Here is a 16,343-nt window from a genome sequence, read left to right as displayed (position 1 = left end):
GAGTATATGGGCCATAGTTTCGTTTTACATGGGCTAAACCCACCAACTAAAACCAACAATTTTCGGGTCTTCGATTCCATATTTCGGGTTTTGGATATTATCCAGAACCGAACCGAGATCTATGGATTTTAATCACATAATCCGACGAATATTTATGCAGGAACCGAAACCAAACCAAACCGGTAATTTTGAGTTGGTTTCGTTTCAGTTCTTCGGTTCCGGTTTTTATGCCCAGGGCGATCAAGCACTTTAGCTTTCAGCCTCCAAAAAAGAATGAACAAACACCCATATATTTCTCTTTGGGGATATGTTCTCAACCTTTCTCGTTAACTTCAACCTCAGAGTGATTTTCAAATTCAACTCCACCTTATTAATTTAATAGTAAGTTAGACAAAACCTTATTCGTCGACTAAAATTAGTTGTTTGTTATTGAGCAGTCTCACAATCTTGTTTTAATTTATTCATCTTACGAGTTTTCTTTCAAATGATTCGCTGTATAATTAATAATTAAGTTATTCTGCTAATACAACTAATATACCAGTCAAGCCTTAAATCTTCTACGCTTTTTAGCTCTTGTGAATGGATATTAGATCATTACATTTTGTTTCATCCATAATAAATATTTGTATCTATCGACCATGACCTGTAGTCTAGTAGTATGTGTTACTACCATCGATGTGTTTGCATCATTGGAAGTGATGTTGAATTCTCTGGTCTCACTAGCTTCAAGATCCTGGATTTCATAGAAATGCCTATTTACTAAAATTCTGCAGGGACTCTAGGTGCTTATTGTTATCTAAGTATGAAACCCAAGTTGAGTCATAGAAGACCTCATCATACCCATACAAGAGAGCCAAAGAGTCTCTTTTTATTTTTTGTTTGATCAATTCAACACAAAGAACAAAACAACAATTGGATTTCTTCAGAAACAGAGAATGTACACTTGTTTATTTCAAACACAGAATTTGGGAAATTTACAAGGGCAAAAAAAATAAACAAACAAGATAAATTTCCATGAAATCACATCCAACATATATCTTCAATTTATCTGGCTCCAGGGGCAAACTCTGAAGCAGAAGAGAGACTATGGTCAACTGAAGCCATTGAGTACATCTCTTCACCACCTTGTCTCCTTGAAATTTCCAAGGCCACACACTCATTTAGCTCCATCACAACGTGAGCCATAGTTGGTCTCCGGTTCGAAGACGGGTTCACACAAGCCAGAGCCAGCTCAACAATCTTCCACGCACCGTTTGTATCATAGTCCCCCATCAGTTTCGGGTCAACGATGCTCCTGATGTCTCCTTTGGTGAGCATGAACCCAACCCACTCATTGATGTGTGGTCTCTCTCGGGTTTTATCTATCACAGGCTGGTTTGTGACTATCTCTAGCAGCACTACCCCGAAGCTGTACACGTCACTTTTCTCGCTTAGCCAGTTTGTTCTGTAGTACCTGAAAACAGAACCAGAGAGAGATATTACAATTATTCTAATTTGGCCACAACAAGACAACTCAGAAAGTTTATTTATCAACTCACTCCGGGTCTAGGTAACCAGGTGTCCCCGCAACCACTGTCGAGACATGGCATTCACCATCGATTGGGAAAGATCTGGAGAGCCCAAAATCAGCTAGTTTTGCTCCAGACCGCTCATTCAATAAGATGTTGGTAGTTTTCACATCTCTATGGACCATAGGAGGTCTACATCCATTGTGCAGATACTCCAATCCTGTTACAAATGGTTATTGTTTCTTTCAGACATCATAAACAGAACATTTAGACGCAACACTTTTTCTTGTCATAAGTCAGACAAAAGGTAGAGAGAATAAGTCTGAGTTTTGTTCACCTTGTGCTGCCTCTACAGCTATTTGCATCCTGTTTTCCCAGGTTAAGACATTACCTCCGCGTTTTCCTGTATTGAGATAAGAATGTTTTAAGCTGTAGAAGGAAAGAGATGGATTCGACTAAAGCAGAGTCTCTTAAGTTAAAGTGTTTACCTGACATATTCTCCCTCAGGTCTCCATTTGCCATGTACTCATAGATCAAAGCCAAGTTATCTCCATCATCACAGTAACCCACAAGTCCCACCAAATGTCTATGGTGAACTCTTAAAAGAAGCTCCACCTGATAAAAGATAACAAAATTACCATCTCATGATTATATAAACTTTAATGCCATTTAAAAAAAAAAACGAAGACTAATAACGGATATATGCCTTGTTGAAGTACCTCTGCTTTGAACTCCTTATACCCTTGAGCTGATGAATGAGAGAGCATTTTCACAGCTACTTGAGTACCGTCCAAGTTTCCATGATACACTGTTCCAAAGCCTCCTTTCCCAAGAACTCTCTCGAAGTTATTAGTCATCTTCAATACCTCGGGATACGTGATCCTGCGGTCCTTTGTTATGATTGATGGATTGGATTGGATGGTCTCAGTCTTAACTATACGGGCAGTGACTGATTGGGGTCCTGGAGCTGTAAAAATCGTACAAATAAAGTAAGATTTCATATTTCATTAATCTCAAGAACTTGGTTTGGTGATTCATATATACATACCCGTAGTACTTTTCGGTTTCTTCTTTCTAACGACGAAAAAGATGGCCAAGATAACTAGCAGAACGAACACGCCAGCCATTGACGCTGCGATGGCAATCACTGGAACCTTTTTACCCTCGCCTTTGAGAGTCGGGTTCAAACTGTAATCATTAAAAGTGATGGGAATCCAAAAAAAGAAAAAAAAAAAAACAGAGAGATTTATGAAGGGAGTCTGATATACACATCTTACATTAGAGTTAAAGATTTGCTGTTTACCCTTTCCTGAAGAGAGTGTGGAACTGTGAGATTAAGCTTTGGGTTTCCGCTTAAGTTTCTGTGAATGAAAAAGATTGAATCTTTCAGAACAGAACAAAAAGAACAGCCAGAGGATGAGAGCAGTTGTGAAAAGAACCTCACATGAGTTTCAACAACTTCATATCAGCGAAAAACGCTGGAATCTCTCCTGATAAATCATTATCTGATAAATCTCTGTGCATCAAATAGAGAAAGAAAAAGGGTTCTTGCAGAGTTATTCCTCTCTCCCATAACAATAAATCATATTGGATACTAAGTTTCTTCGTGTACCACAATTCGGATGATTCGTATACTTACAGCTCTTTCAAAGTTGTTAGCTTGGATATCTCAGATGTTATGGTACCGGTCAACTCGCTCTCCTTCAGGCTCCTATTGTTTTTGTTACAGAGAAACAAAAAAGTATCCATAAAACTTAGAATTTATTTTAATAGAGGACCTTGCCATTAAGAATACAGAACATACAAGGATATGATCAGCGATGGCTCGGAGTCCGGATAACTGCAATTTAAACCTTCCCACCGGTAAACCTGAGGAGCACAGGGATCTCCTTGCCAGCTTAGTTTTTTGCTCAAACCATAAGTCTTCTTGATGTTCATCATAGCAGAAACTGATCATCGTCACATTCAAACTCATCTCAGAAACCACAACAAAGAAAGGTTAAAAAGACAAGACACTGTCACAAGAACATGCTTACCTTCACCCTTATCTGTCCCAAGCTGTGTAATGTCTACAACTGTATAAATCTCTAGGGCGTTGATAAGGGGAGGAAGAGTTGAGTTACCCGTCATTGTGAATGTGAAGTTATACTTCCCATCAGGAGAATTCACAGGTATTGAATGGAAGATGGTTGAAATGCTGAGTTTTGGAGGCCTAAAATAGTCATACCAACTTAAGCCACCGTTGTAAGTAATGTTGAATTCTCTGATATCATTGGCTTTTAGATTCTGTATTTCGGCGAAATGCATGTATACATATGACTGCGCAGAGACGTCATCAAGAGTCCACCATAAGTACCATGGCTTACTAGCATTTGCAGGTATAGCAGCAGTCTTCATCACGGCTTGAGGAACATCGTAGAAGTTATTTGTACCGATCGGGAGGTCGGTGCTTATCGACATGGTTTCATTATCTGAGAACGGAAGCCACGCTCGGTCACGTATGTCCTCATCGTACCTGAAGAGAGGCTCTTTTTTTGTTAACTCAAAAAACCACACAAAGAAACAACAAGTGGAAAGAAGATTCTTCTTGTTATTACCTGATGAACGATGATGATTGGGACGGGAAGTATATTCTGGCGAACAACATCAATGATCCGCTTTGTGTGTTATAACTATCATTGTTCAATGGACGAATTTCCAGTGAGGAAATGAATGGTGTGGTCGGTCCTGTCTTGACAAGACAAACTTGAAGACTATCTTGTGTTACAACATGGAAGATCTCATGCATCGAAGTATTTGTTACTCCTAGTATTTTGACAGAAGACCATTTGGTAGCACCAATGTGAAGATCAAAGCTTGGGAATTGATTCAAGCCGTCATAATTTCCATACACAAAGGTTCCTCTGATCAGATATTTGCGGTTCGCTGTGAGGTTGACGTTGTAGCAGTTTCTTTCACCCTCAGGGAAGCTTCTCAAGGCCCAAACCTGTTGCTGAAACAGAGTCGTGTATGCATCCTTGATTTTCCCGACCGATCCACTGTCGATGTAATCCGCGTCTGATTTGTATGTTATATTCGTTGTCTTCTCCACGTATGTTGTGTTCTTAGGCACCAATCCACAATCCAAGCTGATGAATCCTGTTCATGGGCAACACCAGAAATGTAAATCAAAGAAAACACACATTCAAAAGAGTTGTCAAAATCCTATTTTGTTTTCTTTAGCAGCAAAACAGAGTAACCTAAAACAGAGTTGTTTTAACTTTGTGCCAATGTTTATGTTACTCAAGAACCTGCTTGATTTTGAGCTTTGACAGATCTCAAAACGGTAAAAACGATGATCAAGAGTAGCAAAAACCAATCAAGAGACTTCATTTTCTTGGACAGGTGATTTGATTCAGAGGACACTATTATTCATTGCTGTTGATTAGCAAAAACTGAGATAACACAAACATTGGTCAACTTATTTCGATCTGATGAGTTGTGTAAACTTTGTGCCAAGTCTTAAACATTAGATTATTCAGGTGATTGTAACACTACCCTTACTTGCCTACGACATTCTTTGTGTTTCAGGCGTGTGAAGATTCAAATTATATAACAAAGATCAAAAATCAAATATAAAATAAATATGTAATCAAAATTATAAGAGAAACAGAGGGAGTGAGTAAAGCGTGTTACTTGCAGTTGCAGAGAGTTTTTCCTCTGTCCTAACTCCTAAGTTGTGTTTCACAATTAAAAGAAAATATATTTAACAAAAAACAAAAAAAAAATTGTTAGCATAAAAAGTAGGAACAATAAAATCAATCCTAATTTTTATAGATAACAAAATTCAATTTTCGCAATTGAAATCCTAATTATGAGTGTTATCATATATATTATAAGCGAAATAAAAATTTCGTTTAAAACTCTCTCATTTAATCTTAGGATGGCTAATTACCCTTTACCCCTTCTTAAATTAATTTAAATTGATTTTTATAAAAATATATATTAAAAAACGAAAATAATGGTTTAAATTATAAAAATATATATTAAAAAAACGAAAATAATGGTTTAAATTAAGTTAATAAACCATTATCGTACCGTGTGTTTAAAAAAAAAACTAAAAACATTGGTTTAAGGTTTAAAAAACAAATACCTGGTGGCTAATTATCTTTTACCCCTCCTTAAATTAGTTTAAATTAATTTTTATAAAAATATATATTAAAAAAACGAAAATAATAGTTTAAATTAAGTTAACAAACCATTATCATACCGTATATTAAAAAAAATAAACCAAAAACAATGGTTTAGGGTTTAAAAAACAAATACCTTTCCTTTAAAGAGATTGCAGAGTAAAGTATCTGTGATTCTTCCAAATACTAAACTTCCCTGAAGGGCAACAACGATTATATCAGGATTTCTTCTGGTATTGTTCTCTTTTAATTAAAGCCATACAAGTGTTGCAAGTTGCAGCAGAAGTAATTAATTTTCAGACAAACTTTCTTTCGATGCCAAGATTCAGGTTTTTTTTTTAAAGCTTGTCTTGGACCAGTTTGGCTGCCGAGAAAACTGTGAAAGGAGAAAAAAAAGAAGTGATTTGGGATTTCTTTAAAACCAAGGCGAGAGACAAGACGTCAATAGGTTAAATTACCAAATGATCTCTAAATCATTTTGCAAGCTTATAAGCTTCTAACAGAGGACAAGCTAGCGTATCTTCTGGGTTTCATATTTAGCCACATAGTTGATCTGACAGTTTTTCCAGGTTTTGTCGAGAAACCAAACTTCTGTAATCATACGATCAAATCAAGAGGAATAAAAGGAAAAGCTTTGGTTGAATCAGAAATTAGCTTTGGTTTCCAAAGTTGATCAACAACCCATCAGAGAAAAAGAGTTAAAAAAAAAAATCAAATAGAGAAGTTAACAAAATTGGTTGAACAAAAAGAAAACTTTCAACTGTTCAACGTTCAAATTAAGAGAATATATTTTTCTTTTCCCACTTAGTGGGCGTCTTTTGACAAACAAGAGAGAGCGAGAGTGATATATTAAAGTGTGTGTCTTATCTATTGATGACCGACAAAACCATTAGTTTTCATGGAGTATTTTCAACTGGGAAAATGCAAAGAAAAAGTGGGAGACACTAGAGAGGGAGAGAGATAGATGGTCGAAAAATAAGTAAAAGTGGAAGTTTTATAGCCACAAAGTCGTGGCCTTAAGCTCCACGGGAGGGAAGAAGAATGAAGAACATAGAGGTAATCGGTGAATCTTTTCTCTGGCCAATTACACAGAGGTGATCAGTGTATCATACCAAAGAGACTTGATTCCCAAGGCAAATGAAAATAGCCAAAGCTTCCACTTTCCTTCCTGGTTGCTAGAGATTTTTGTAGCCGATATTATAAATTTATAATAATGTGCAACGATTAAAAACACATGTCCAGTTCTAATTCTTTGGCTAATCTATTATATGATCGATATATTGTATAAGTCTTCTATAAAAAGTTTTTTAGTTTGCATGATGATATATGTAACGGAAGGAAGAAGAGTGTTGTGGTGCATTTTTTCTATTAATATATAGGTTCATCTTTTTCCATTAAAATACCCAAATTAAAATGAAATCCAAGCTAAACTTTAGGGAAGGTTCATCTTTTTTTATTAATATGTTTGGAATTACAAAAAATATCTCCAAAACATTAAAAAGAAAATAAAGTATAAGAAACCGAAGAAGAAAGAAAACCTAGCAACCTTAGACGTTGGCAGCCTGATTGGATTCGGTTGCGACATATTACTTTGGTCGAGTGAATTTCATGGACAACAAAGATGGTTTGGATGTGGTAACATGAATCTGTTTTTGGTATTTTATGTTACGTTTAGTAGAATTACATGTACACGTGATAGGAAAGGTTACTTAGCTTCACAGTGGGTCTTGTGTTTAACTACATAACTTTTGAGGAAATTGTTTTAAAAGTTTGTGTGAGAGGGAGGAAGAGAGAAAGACGTAAAGAGAGAATTAAAAGCCTTTAAAGACATATAGATCTGGATAGACAAAGTGAGTGATGGAGGGAATGAGTGAGAGAGAGAGAGGGATATAGGGAATGAGTGAGAGAGAGAGATGGAGGGAATGAGTGAGGGATAGGGAAATAGGGAGCAATGGGGAGAGGGAGAGAAAGATAGGTGAAGCGCAAAAAGGAAAATGCATGAAAGACAATGAAGACAAAGTAGAAGAAGGTAAAAATGAGGAGAAATACAATAAAAAAAAAGACAAAGACGACAAAGAAGAAAAATCAAACGGTATAAAATGAGGAAAGAAAGAACACGAAGAAGTACATTTATCTTAATTTAGTTGGTTATAGGTTTCATACACTTATTTACTATTATTTTTTGGGTTTTTAGTTTTGGATGGTGTTTACTTTTTAGGATTAGTTATGTTTTTGATCTCGTATGTCTTAAATGGGTTATTCTAATTCTTTTGGGTTTACAACTTTTTAAAGTTTTTTAACGTTTTTGAAACTTTTCGGCTTGCGCAAGGCGCGGGCTAAACACCTAGTTCAAATGAATGAGTCAGCTTTGGCAAATTGTGGACTGTGACCTCGTCGTTACTTACATTGCCCACAATTATTAGGTGCTGACTTCAATATATAATTGCAGCCCATCTAATTTCGCCAAAATATATATATATATATCCCACCATCAATAGTGGACTTTAGTTAGTATTTTTAACAATCAAACTGTTGATTTTTAAATCTAGTTATAAAGGTAATTAAGATTGAAGACGTGCAATTATCCAAGAAAAATAATACTCCAAAACCTACAAATTAAAGTATTAATAACCAACATAAACCAAAACTTCACTTTGATTTTAATTATGGGCCGATCTAGTTTAAGCCCATATGGTACAAACGAGCCGCACCCATATCGTACAAATGAGCTGTCTAGACAATATCAAAATCAACATGGAACATTTAGAGACCATGGAGGGGTTATTGAAAGTTGGATATACGAAGATTTTAGTTGATTTTAAAAATCATGAGATTTATCAAATTTTTAAGAGTTTTGTTGGATTTGTAAAATTTAGAGAGAATTTTGTGAATTAAATAATTTATTAAAAAAATTTTAATATGACAGATTTTGAAAATTCAAGGGATATTTAGATAATATTTTGAGAATCATGATTTATGAATTAAATTGTAAAGAATCATTATGCCAATTACAACTAGATTATAAGAGAATCATTGAATCATTAAAATGCAAACTTTTTGAATAACAATAGATTTTGATTAGATTATAAAAATCATCATATCAATAACAATTGATTTTTATAATCTCTAAACGAATAACAGTAGAATCTATTAAGAATGTAAAAATCACAAATCAATAACTATAGAATAAACTCTAAAAATCTTTATAAATCAACTTTCCAATAACACCCCTAAATGTTGCAAAATGGAACATTTAGTTACAAAACAAGTGCACAAAGAACGCACATCACCATCCTTCAATTCTAACACAAACACAAAAGATCTACTTAGTCTCCTTAGACTTCTTCTTCATCTCTTTGTACCTAATCTCCTTATTCCTCTTCCTCTCTTTCAACTTTGTAGTCTTCCTCACGTTTATCTCAACAACTCTCGTCTCCCTATTTTTACGCCTGATCTTAGCAGGAAGAACACTCTTTGGCATACCTAGAAGTAGTCTCAGGTTATAACCAAATAAGGCTAACCTAAAAAGTTCCACCGAATTCTCTTGACCTTCTCGCTCACACAAAACTAAAATGACGGTATGGCCCGCTGCTACCAGTTTAGATAAGAGGTCTTTGAAACCAACATCTCTGGTCATTATGAGAATGTTTTGAGGCGGATAATGCTTGGTAAGCCAGCGCCGTACCGACTTCTTGAGTTTGTTATTTGCTGCTTGGTCAGCTTTTGAATTTGAATCATCGGATCCTGGAAAAAAAAGTGAAAATTAACTCATAATCTGTTTTTGAAAGAAAAAAACAAGATAAAAAGATGGTAGAGAAACAAACATCTTACTTTTTTTTCTTGGCATAAATGATTTCCATTTTTGTGGCAGCATCGCTCATGTAACTATCTAGATAACCTACGATAATCTTGACTTCAAGTGGCCCAGTAAAACCTTTCTGTCTCAAGCTATTTCAGATGTGTTTATAAATGTCTTTATAGTATTATCATAGAGGATGAGAGCGTTCTCGTAATCCCACCAGCCATCAGTTGGTCGTTCTCATATGATCTGCTATGAGCGAAAGCATCGGCCAGAGGCAAGTTTTTCTTAATGATAATTAATTATCGATTTCGACAGAGAAAAATGTATACATGCGATTTCTCATAAACAGTTGTGTCCCCAAAAGTCCCATGTTTTCACGTTTCCATGTTTTATATACATCTTGTAGGTAGCAAAGAGCAAACGTATAAGGAAAGCATTCCGGACGGGGTTTCGTCTTCTTGATAATCATTTACGTCTTACTAATCGTAGAGCTCGAAAATAGTGGTGAAATTGATACTAAGTGATTAGTCCTGGAAGCTTATTATATTTCGTTATCAGTCCTGGAAGCTCCTTATATTTCGTTTCTAGTCTATGTTTCAATCTGAAGCAGTATTTATTTTTCATTTCGTTTTGCTTGTTTAGTTGTTTCATACAATATATATATACATATATATAACAAGTTAATCGTATTATCACCGATGTAATGTTAAGATCCAAAAGTTGCCTCTGGCCGATGCTTTCGCTCATAGCAGATCATATGAGAACGATATACCTTTTTGATGATTGATGGATTGGATGATCTTGTCTCAGTATTAACAGTACCAGTAGTTACTGATGGTGGTCCTGGAGCTGTAAATCTATAAAATAAGTGTATGTAAAAAATCTGACAAGTTTCACTTTCATTAGTTTCTAGTAAAACCAAGTCCCTTTCTGTTCTTGTGACGACAAATATGATGGTCAAGATAACTAGCAGAGCAAACAGCCCAGCCACTGATGCAGCGATAGCAATCACCGAAACCTTTTTATTTTACTTTTTGGAGTTGGATTCTGGCTTTCATCCAAACTGTGTTCAATAAAAGTGATCAAAGTTCTTTTAGTTTAGTATTTTCACTCTTTTTCCAGGTTTTCATCTCTACTGAAATCACTAAAAAAATTGGGAAATCCTATTTGATTTCGATTTCGATTTGATTTCGATTTTGATTCTTTTCTGGAGAATCCCAACACTTTCAAGAGAACCCTCACTGATTTAGGGCTAAGCTAAATAAGTTGTGTGTTTATTTATCCTATCTATTTTATTTTCTCTTTTTCCTACTCATTTTATTATTAAACGAGTATATTCACATTTACCTAGGATAAAAAATAGAGTCAATTTGCTAGAAATACCAAAATTTGGTCAAAATTAGCTAAATAGGAATGACAAGACGTAAATCTATTTCTACAGTGTTTGGTCGGAATGTTAATTACCATATAACCCTCCTTTCTCCGTCTCTCTCTTTCTTCTCTTTTTAATTTAACAACGATGAAAAATTTAGCTGTAACAAGTTTCATGTTATTGTAGCATGTTAAATATTATAGTATTATGTAAATATGTAGGTTAACTGCTAACTTTTAGCTTAGCACGATAACATAGTTGATATCAGTTAACTTTCATGTTTTTTTTTCGTCGGAACATTAACATTTTTCTAGATGTGATGATTTTGTTATAAGTTATATTTGATTGTAATATGTTAATTTATGTATTGTACCTCTAACGTTTGTTTTAACATGGTAACTTAATTATTTTCTCTTTAACTTACATGTTACCTCTAAATGTTTTACGTTATTATACCATTTAAACATTTAGATATAGCTCTAACTTTATATTTCACAGGACAAATAAAATTTTGAATCATCAACTTTCATCTTCAATCTCCAGAAAAACCCAATATATAAACAATTGTCGCCGATATCAAAATCGATCTAAATTCCCAGAAAATCACACCCAAATTTGCGCTTCCACCTATTTTTGCATCATATCCACATCCATATCTTTGGTGTACATTCTTTTGACATTGACAATATTGATTTTCAGTGTTTGGTGAGTGTGTGTAAGAGACTGACTGAATGATTGTAAAAAAAAATAAAGAATTGTGAGGAGAAAGAAAGATGAACGATTAAAATAAAGTACAAAAAAGAAGAAGTTGTGAGAGAAAAATATCAAGGGTAATAATGCCATATTAAAAAGTGTAGATGAGTGTAATAGTGCGTTTTCCTATTTTACAAAATATGAACAGTTATGAGGTTATCTACTACAAATACACTAAAAAATAAACCTTTAAACAACCAAAACAGAGCATCAAAACAGAGCATCATCCTGATTTTTCTCCAGAGTACATACAGAAACCTCTCTAATACTGAATTTCATATCAAAATGTCGTGATCCAAAGCAATATACACATACTAAAGCTAAATACTGTTGGAGGAACAACCACCTCCTTTTATGCACAGAACATATCTTACGAGACTTCAATATGAACACAATCGATTACAAAAAACAACATAGCTTCACATCACATCAAAAGGCTTTCAATTTACCTCGCTTTAGGTACGAAACCAGAAGCAAAAGATGGGCTAAACTCTGTATTTGTGAACATACCTTGACTACCTTGTTTCCTTTCGATTTCAAAGGCAAGACACTCACTTAGCTCCATCACCACGTGTGGCATCGTCGGTCTACGGTTCGAAGATGGGTTTACACAGGCTAGAGCCAACTCAACAACCTTCCACACACCGTTTGTGTCATAATCCTCCATCAGCTTCGGGTCGACAATTCTCCTGATGTCCCCATTTGTGAGCTGGAAACCAACCCATTCTGTAATGTGAGGTTTCTCTCGGGTTTTATCTATCACGGGCTGGTTCGTGACTATCTCTAGTAGCACTACACCGAAGCTGTACACATCACTCTTCTCGCTTAGCCAGTTTGTTCTGTAGTACCTGAAATATTATATCAAAAAGAGATAGAGAGAGAGATTACTATTCACATTCTTCATTACTCATCATTTGGGTAACAAAAATGAGTGATTCACTCACTCAGGGTCTAGGTAACCAGGTGTTCCTGCAACGACTGTCATGACATGAGATTCTCCATCGATTGGGAAAGATCTAGAGAGCCCAAAGTCAGCTAGTTTCGCTTGAGAACGCTCATTCAATAAGATGTTAGTAGTTTTCACATCTCTATGAACCATAGGAGGCCTACATCCATTATGCAGATACTCCAATCCTGTTACACATGGCATTATTTCTGTCAGTTTTCCTTGACAACCAATCACAAATTGTCTTGTAATGGTTAAATAAAAAAGTCAGAATTTTGTTCACCTTGTGCTGCCTCTACAGCTATTTGCATTCTGGTTTCCCAGCTTAAGACATTTCCACCGCGTTTTCCTGTATTGGGTTTTGAATATTCAAGTGTTGGAATTGAGAGATGATAAAAAATTGGAGTGGACAAATACCAAATTCACTTAGTTAAAGTGTTACCTAACATATTCTCCCTCAGGTCTCCGTTTGCCATATATTCATAGATCAAAGCTAATTTATCTCCATCATCACAGTACCCAACAAGTCCCACCAAATGTCTATGGTGAACTCTTAAAAGAAGCTCCACCTGATAAAAGATAACAAAAATACCATAACATGATAAGAAAAACTTCATACTCATTTAAATACAAAGACTTAACGGATCTGTGTCTTGTTAACTTAAGCCATTTCAAATACTAACTATGGATCTATGTCTTGTTTAAGTACCTCTGCTTTGAATTCTTTATAACCTTGAGCTGATGAATGAGAAAGCATTTTCACAGCTACTTGAGTATCATCCAAGTTTCCATGATACACTGTTCCAAAGCCTCCTTTACCAAGAACTCTCCCAAAGTTATTAGTCATCTTCAGTACCTCGGAATACGTGAACTTGCGTTCTTTTTTTATGATTGATGGATTGGATGATCTTGTCTCACTATTAACAGTACCACTAGTTACTAATGATGGTCCTGGAACTGTAAATCCATAAAAGAAGTGTGAGTAAAATCTGACAAGTTTCACTTCCATTAGTTTCTAGTAAAACTAAGTCCCATTCTGGTGATCATACGTACCTTCAGCAGTTTTCTGTTTTCTCCTTGTGACGAAAAATATGATGGCCAAGATAACTAGCAGAGCAAACACGCCAGCCACTGATGCAGCGATAGCAATCACTAGAACCTTTTTACTCTTACTTTTCGGAGTTGGATTATGGCTTTCATCCAAACTGTATTCAATAAAAGTGATGAGAAACCAAAAAAAAAGAACAAAGTGATCAGAAGTTATTTAAATTTAGTATTTTCACTCTTTTTCCAGGTTTTCATCTCTACTGCAATCATTAAATATTTTGGAAACTGTTGCAGATGAGTCTGCTATACTTCCATAACTCGAAAAGGTTGAGACTGAATCTTACATTAATATTACAGATTTGTTATCTATCATCTTTTGCTGAAGTGCTGACCCATTGAGGTTTGGGTTTCCGCTTAAGTTTCTGCAAATTACAAGACTGAATATTTCAGAACAGTACACAAAGAGCGGAGATATGAATAGTCATTCAGAAACTCACATGAGTTTCAAAAACTTCATATCAGCAAAAAACAATGGAATCTCTCCTTGTAAATCATTGTTTGATAAATCTCTGCACATTGAGAAGAAGAAAGAAAGAAAAAAATGCAGAGTTATTATTCAGTATACCAATTTATTGGCGTGACAGTTCAGATGCTTACAGTACTGTCATCTGTGTTAGCTTGGATATATCAGATGTTATGGTACCAATCAAATTCCTCCCAGTCAAGTTCCTAATAAAAGAATCCAAGAGTTAGAACTTGTGAAAAAACCTGAAACAATAAAAGATGAACAGACAAAACATACAAGGATATGATCCGTGGAGGCTCGGAGTCTGGATAACTGCAGTTTAAACCTTCCCACCGATATAATTGAGGAGCACATGGATCTCCACGCCAGATAAATCTTTTGCTCAATTCATAAGTTGTCTTGATGTTCATCATAGCAACAACTTATAGATCATCACATTTCAAAAAAACTCATCTCAGAAACCAGACAAAGATTATAAACAGAAAAGAAAATGGTAAAAAGAAGAATGGGCTTAACTCACCTTCATCTTGGTTTGTCTCGAGATGTGGAAGGTCTAACACTTTATAAATCTCGAGGGCGTTGATTAGAGGAGGAAGAGTTGAGTTACTAGTCATGGCGAAAGTGAAATTGAATTTCCCATCTGGAGAACTCACAGCTGTTGGATTGTATACAGTTGTTATGCTGAACTTTGGAGGCCTAAAATAGGAGAACCAGCTTTTGCCACCATTATAAGTAATGTTGAATTCTCTGGTCTCATTAGCTTCAAGATTCTGGATTTCAGCAAAATGCATGTATATATATGACTGTGCAGTGATCTCGTCGAGACTCCAAGCTATTGTCAGAGGCTGGCTATCATTTGCAGGTACTGCAGCAGTTTTTGCCAATGATTGTGGCACATTGTACAAGTTACTTGTGTCGACCAAAACATCTGTGCTTAGTACTGAATTTCTCTTATCTAAGAATGGGACCCAAATTCGGTCATGGATGTCCTCATCATACCTATAGAGAGAAGCAGAGAGAGAGAGAGAGGCCCATTTCTGTTTATTCAAAGAATAAAAACAAAAAATATGAAAATTAAACCTTTATGGCTCATTCTCTTTACCTGAGAAACGATGGAGTGGGAGAAAAGTAAACTCTTCCGACCGCAATCAGCGATCCACTTTGCGTGGCGTATGTATCACTGTTCAAAGGACGAAGTTCCAATGACGAAATAAACGGTGTTGTTTCCCCTGTCTTAACAAGACAGACTTGAAGCTGGTTTTGTGTTAAGACATGGATCATCTCGTGGACAGAACCATTTGTCACTCCTAGGGTTGAAACAGAAGTCCAATTGTTAGGACCGATGTGAAGTTCAAAGCTTGGAAGTCGATTCAGACCGTCATAATTCCCATAGATAAAAGTTCCTCTAATCAGGTATTTGCGGTTCGCTGTGAGGTTGAAGTTGTAACAGTTTCTTTGACCTTCAGGGAAGCTTCTCAAGGACCAAATCTGTTGCTGAAACAGAGTCTTGTACGCGTCATTGATCTTCCCGACCGATCCACTGTCGATGTAATCTGCGTCTGATTTGTATGTTATATTCGTTGACTTCTCCACATACATGGTGTCCTTAGGCTCCAAACCACAATCTAAGCTGATGAATCCTGTTCATGATCAAAGAAACAAACTTTTCTAAAAGGGTTTCTCAATCTGAGAAAAATAGGAATCAAAGCATCAAGCTTTGATGAAAAAACTGAGAAAACATAAAGCAGAATAAGAACCTGATTGATCTTGAGCTTGAACCAATTCAAAAATGGCAAAAGCTATGATCAAGAAAGGCAAAAACACAAGAAGAAAGTTCATTTTTTTTTTTGGACTGTGTGTTCTGACTCAGAGGAGTTATGAGGCTATTCAATGTTCATTGTTGTTGATGGGCAAAGATTGACATAACATAGTATTGAGCAATTAAGATGGCTAAGTCTTCAACATTAGATTATTCAGGTGATTGTAACACAATTCTTAATTGCCTACGAAATTCTCTCTGTCTTGTGGAAAGGTTCATATTAGTATTGGTGGCAGAATAATAAACCCAAAAAAAAGGGAAATCAAAAGAAAGTATATAAAGAAATAGAAAGAAACAAAGTGAGATAGATGCAGAGTCTTGCCTTCCACTAGAAACTATTATAACTGAAATGGAGCAGAAACTACAAATCAACCCTACTTTTCTTTTTCTCAATTTGAGCT

At 35.6% G+C, this 16,343-nt stretch overlaps 2 protein-coding genes across 4 annotated transcripts; both read right to left on the bottom strand.

The window, feature by feature from the left end:
• Positions 1-1,044: 1,044 nt before the first annotated feature.
• LOC18010592 (probable LRR receptor-like serine/threonine-protein kinase At1g51860) lies at positions 1,045-4,880 on the bottom strand. Of its 3 annotated transcripts, none has more exons than XM_024150432.1 (13): positions 4,799-4,880; positions 4,106-4,646; positions 3,545-4,023; positions 3,313-3,457; positions 3,148-3,219; positions 2,953-3,024; positions 2,786-2,869; positions 2,554-2,696; positions 2,228-2,421; positions 1,997-2,123; positions 1,846-1,911; positions 1,539-1,728; positions 1,045-1,453 (listed from the first exon to the last, which is right to left on the bottom strand). In XM_024150432.1, exons 1-13 carry the CDS (start codon positions 4,878-4,880, stop codon positions 1,045-1,047), a joined length of 2,604 nt encoding a protein of 867 aa, XP_024006200.1. The 3 variants fall into 3 exon arrangements, with proteins under 3 accessions (XP_024006200.1, XP_006392986.1, XP_024006201.1); XM_006392924.2 differs by having other exon boundaries at positions 2,228-2,475; positions 2,557-2,696; XM_024150433.1 differs by lacking the exons at positions 2,786-2,869; positions 2,953-3,024 and having other exon boundaries at positions 2,228-2,475; positions 2,557-2,696.
• A 6,982-nt stretch (positions 4,881-11,862) lies between these two features.
• On the bottom strand, positions 11,863-16,131 carry LOC18010742 (probable LRR receptor-like protein kinase At1g51890). The gene is made up of 13 exons (XM_024150543.1): positions 15,881-16,131; positions 15,226-15,763; positions 14,644-15,122; positions 14,400-14,544; positions 14,255-14,326; positions 14,095-14,166; positions 13,942-14,019; positions 13,604-13,755; positions 13,260-13,507; positions 12,993-13,119; positions 12,834-12,899; positions 12,549-12,738; positions 11,863-12,452 (listed from the first exon to the last, which is right to left on the bottom strand). Exons 1-13 carry the CDS (start codon positions 15,960-15,962, stop codon positions 12,050-12,052), a joined length of 2,652 nt encoding a protein of 883 aa, XP_024006311.1. The 5' UTR covers positions 15,963-16,131; the 3' UTR covers positions 11,863-12,049.
• Between the last annotated feature and the right edge of the window lie 212 nt (positions 16,132-16,343).

The sequence above is a fragment of the Eutrema salsugineum genome, unplaced genomic scaffold, assembly GCF_000478725.1.
Source record: "Eutrema salsugineum unplaced genomic scaffold, Eutsalg1_0 scaffold_7, whole genome shotgun sequence".
Taxonomy (NCBI): domain Eukaryota; kingdom Viridiplantae; phylum Streptophyta; class Magnoliopsida; order Brassicales; family Brassicaceae; genus Eutrema; species Eutrema salsugineum.
Note: the sequence above shows the minus strand (reverse complement) of the source record. Positions and strands in the feature narration are given on the sequence as shown.

What these genes read in the sequence shown, in the direction of transcription:
- LOC18010592 (XM_006392924.2), bottom strand. Translation starts at nt 4,880, where the DNA reads ATGAAGTCTCTTGATTGGTTTTTGCTACTCTTGATCATCGTTTTTACC. An exon ending in ATGAAGTTGTTGAAACTCAT is followed by an intron (nt 2,870 to 2,952) that starts GTGAGGTTCTTT and finishes TTTCATTCACAG; the next exon opens with AAACTTAAGCGGAAACCCAA. An exon ending in CCTGGTTACCTAGACCCGGA is followed by an intron (nt 1,454 to 1,538) that starts GTGAGTTGATAA and finishes TTCTGTTTTCAG; the next exon opens with GTACTACAGAACAAACTGGC.
- LOC18010742 (XM_024150543.1), bottom strand. Translation starts at nt 15,962, where the DNA reads ATGAACTTTCTTCTTGTGTTTTTGCCTTTCTTGATCATAGCTTTTGCC. An exon ending in ATGAAGTTTTTGAAACTCAT is followed by an intron (nt 14,020 to 14,094) that starts GTGAGTTTCTGA and finishes TGTAATTTGCAG; the next exon opens with AAACTTAAGCGGAAACCCAA. An exon ending in ATAAAGAATTCAAAGCAGAG is followed by an intron (nt 13,120 to 13,259) that starts GTACTTAAACAA and finishes ATCTTTTATCAG; the next exon opens with GTGGAGCTTCTTTTAAGAGT.